The sequence below is a fragment of the Colobus angolensis genome, unplaced genomic scaffold, assembly GCF_000951035.1.
Source record: "Colobus angolensis palliatus isolate OR3802 unplaced genomic scaffold, Cang.pa_1.0 Scaffold48, whole genome shotgun sequence".
In the NCBI taxonomy this organism is placed as follows: Eukaryota; Metazoa; Chordata; class Mammalia; order Primates; family Cercopithecidae; genus Colobus; species Colobus angolensis.
Window position 1 is genome coordinate 9,425,374 of NW_012118265.1, and position 2,048 is coordinate 9,427,421.

Here is a 2,048-nt window from a genome sequence, read left to right on the forward strand (position 1 = left end):
TCTGCCTAAAAAAAAAAAAAAAAAAAAAAAATTAAAAACACAATGACCATCTAATCCACTTCTGGGTATGTTACTGAAACTCAGAATAACTGAAAGCAGGATCTCGAAGAGATATTTACACATTCATGTTCATAGCAGCATTATTCATGACAGCTCAAACATGGAAGCAACCGAAGTGTCCATCAACAAATGAACAGAGAAGCAAAATGTGATATACACTTACAATGGGATACTGTCCTTCTTAAAAAGGACAAAAATTATGATATATGCAACAATGTGGATGAATCTTAGTAATACCAGGCTAAGTGAAAAAAGCCAGTCACAAAAGAATACAATATGACGCCGGTCAAAATCACAGAGACAGAAATGGAATGATGGGTACCAGGGGATGAAGGGAAAGGGAAGTTGGAGTTACTGTTTTTTTGTTTTGTTTTGTTGTTTGAGACAGAGTTTCACTCTTGTTGCCCAGGCTGGAGTGCAGTGACACAGTTTCAGCTCACTGCAACTTCTGCTCCCGGGTTCAAGTTATTCTCCTGCCTCAGTCTCCTGAGTAGCTGGGATTACAGGCACCTGCCACCACACTTGGCTAATTGTTCGTATTTTTAGTAGAGACAGGGTTTCATCATGTTGGCCAGGCTGGTCTCGATCTCCTGACCTCAGGTGATCCACCCGCCTCAGCCTCCCGAAGTGCTGGGATTACAGGCATAAGCCACCGCACCGTCCCCTGGAGTTGTTTAATGGGCATGGAAAAAATATTATGTCTATTATGCTACCAATAAAACGTTATTGAAAGAGCTAAGAAAATGTGCTAACTGGAAGCATAAATTATTGAGTGCTAAGGGACATAATCCAACTGTGGTCTAAATCAAAAAGCACCACACACAAAAAAAAAAACACTTTTAAGATATTCTACAGTGTTTAAAATGCAAATATAGTGATTATAACATTCTAGCAAACTAAATCCTTTTCAGATTCCTTTTTAAGCACGGAAAAAAAGTGATTATGGAGATACAGACCATGCAATTACTTTCTGTAAAATCCTGTGGATGTGTTAGGTTTAAACCAACACCTTAAAATATGTTCACTGTTCTAAAATACTATTTAAAAGCTACTAATATGAGTAACAATATGATACACTGAGATAAAAATTGTCTGAAATGGAAATAAACTACCTACAGCTTGTTGTAAAGTCTTTTTTATTTTTTAACTTACCAGTCGAATGCTTCTTAGAAGTAACATTATTCCAGCTATGGCCATTCCAGTGCTGATGTTCTACAGAAAGAGATTTAAGGGTTAACCCTCACTAATTATTATTCACAATAATGAAAGCACTAATTAGAAAGTAGAAAAAAAGAGGGCTGTGCTCTCTATATCTAATTGTACAAACAATGTATGTCCTTCAAATAAAGGCCCACTTCTTCAAAAACCGTCCACTCATTCATTAATCTTTCCTTCTTTTAACTTTTATAGTACTCAAATTCTTTCCCAAACTGGCACACAATTTATGTATATGTGAACATATACACATACATATGTGTGTAAACATATACACACACATATACACACCCACCCCGATACACACATACATATATGTATATAGTATTGGATTGTTCTCTACTGATCATATTATTTAACTATCAGTTCCATGAATATATTAACTTGTCTAGTACTTCCTATACAGTACCCATAGTAATTAGTATAACCTTGCATCCATGGTAGGAATTTAAGTATTTGGTAGAAAATTTTATCACTAAAACCTTAAAATACAGTACCTTGGCAGATGTGGGTAAATGGCTGGGGAATACTCAGTGATGTTTTTAAAGTGTTTCATTTACACTAGGGTAGGCCTAAAGAAGTTAATGAAAAATTAAGAATCCTGCAATTCTCTCAAAAACAGAGATAATCTAACACACTTTCCTTCAATCAGTACAATTAGGTATATAAGAAATGAGACTGGCCGGGCGCGGTGGCTCAAGCCTGTAATCCCAGCACTTTGGGAGGCCGAGACGGGCGGATCACGAGGTCAGGAGATCGAGACTATCCTGGCT

General features: G+C 36.8%; 1 protein-coding gene across 3 annotated transcripts in view; it reads right to left on the bottom strand.

The window, feature by feature from the left end:
• LOC105523944 (chromosome unknown open reading frame, human C3orf33) overlaps nucleotides 1–2,048 on the bottom strand; it is a 47,866-nt gene that overhangs the window by 42,598 nt on the left and 3,220 nt on the right. For all 3 annotated transcript variants that reach the window (XM_011958997.1, XM_011958998.1, XM_011958999.1), the window contains one exon: nucleotides 1,213–1,272. In XM_011958997.1, coding sequence (XP_011814387.1) covers nucleotides 1,213–1,272 — 60 coding nt within the window. The remainder of the gene's footprint in view (nucleotides 1–1,212; nucleotides 1,273–2,048) is intronic.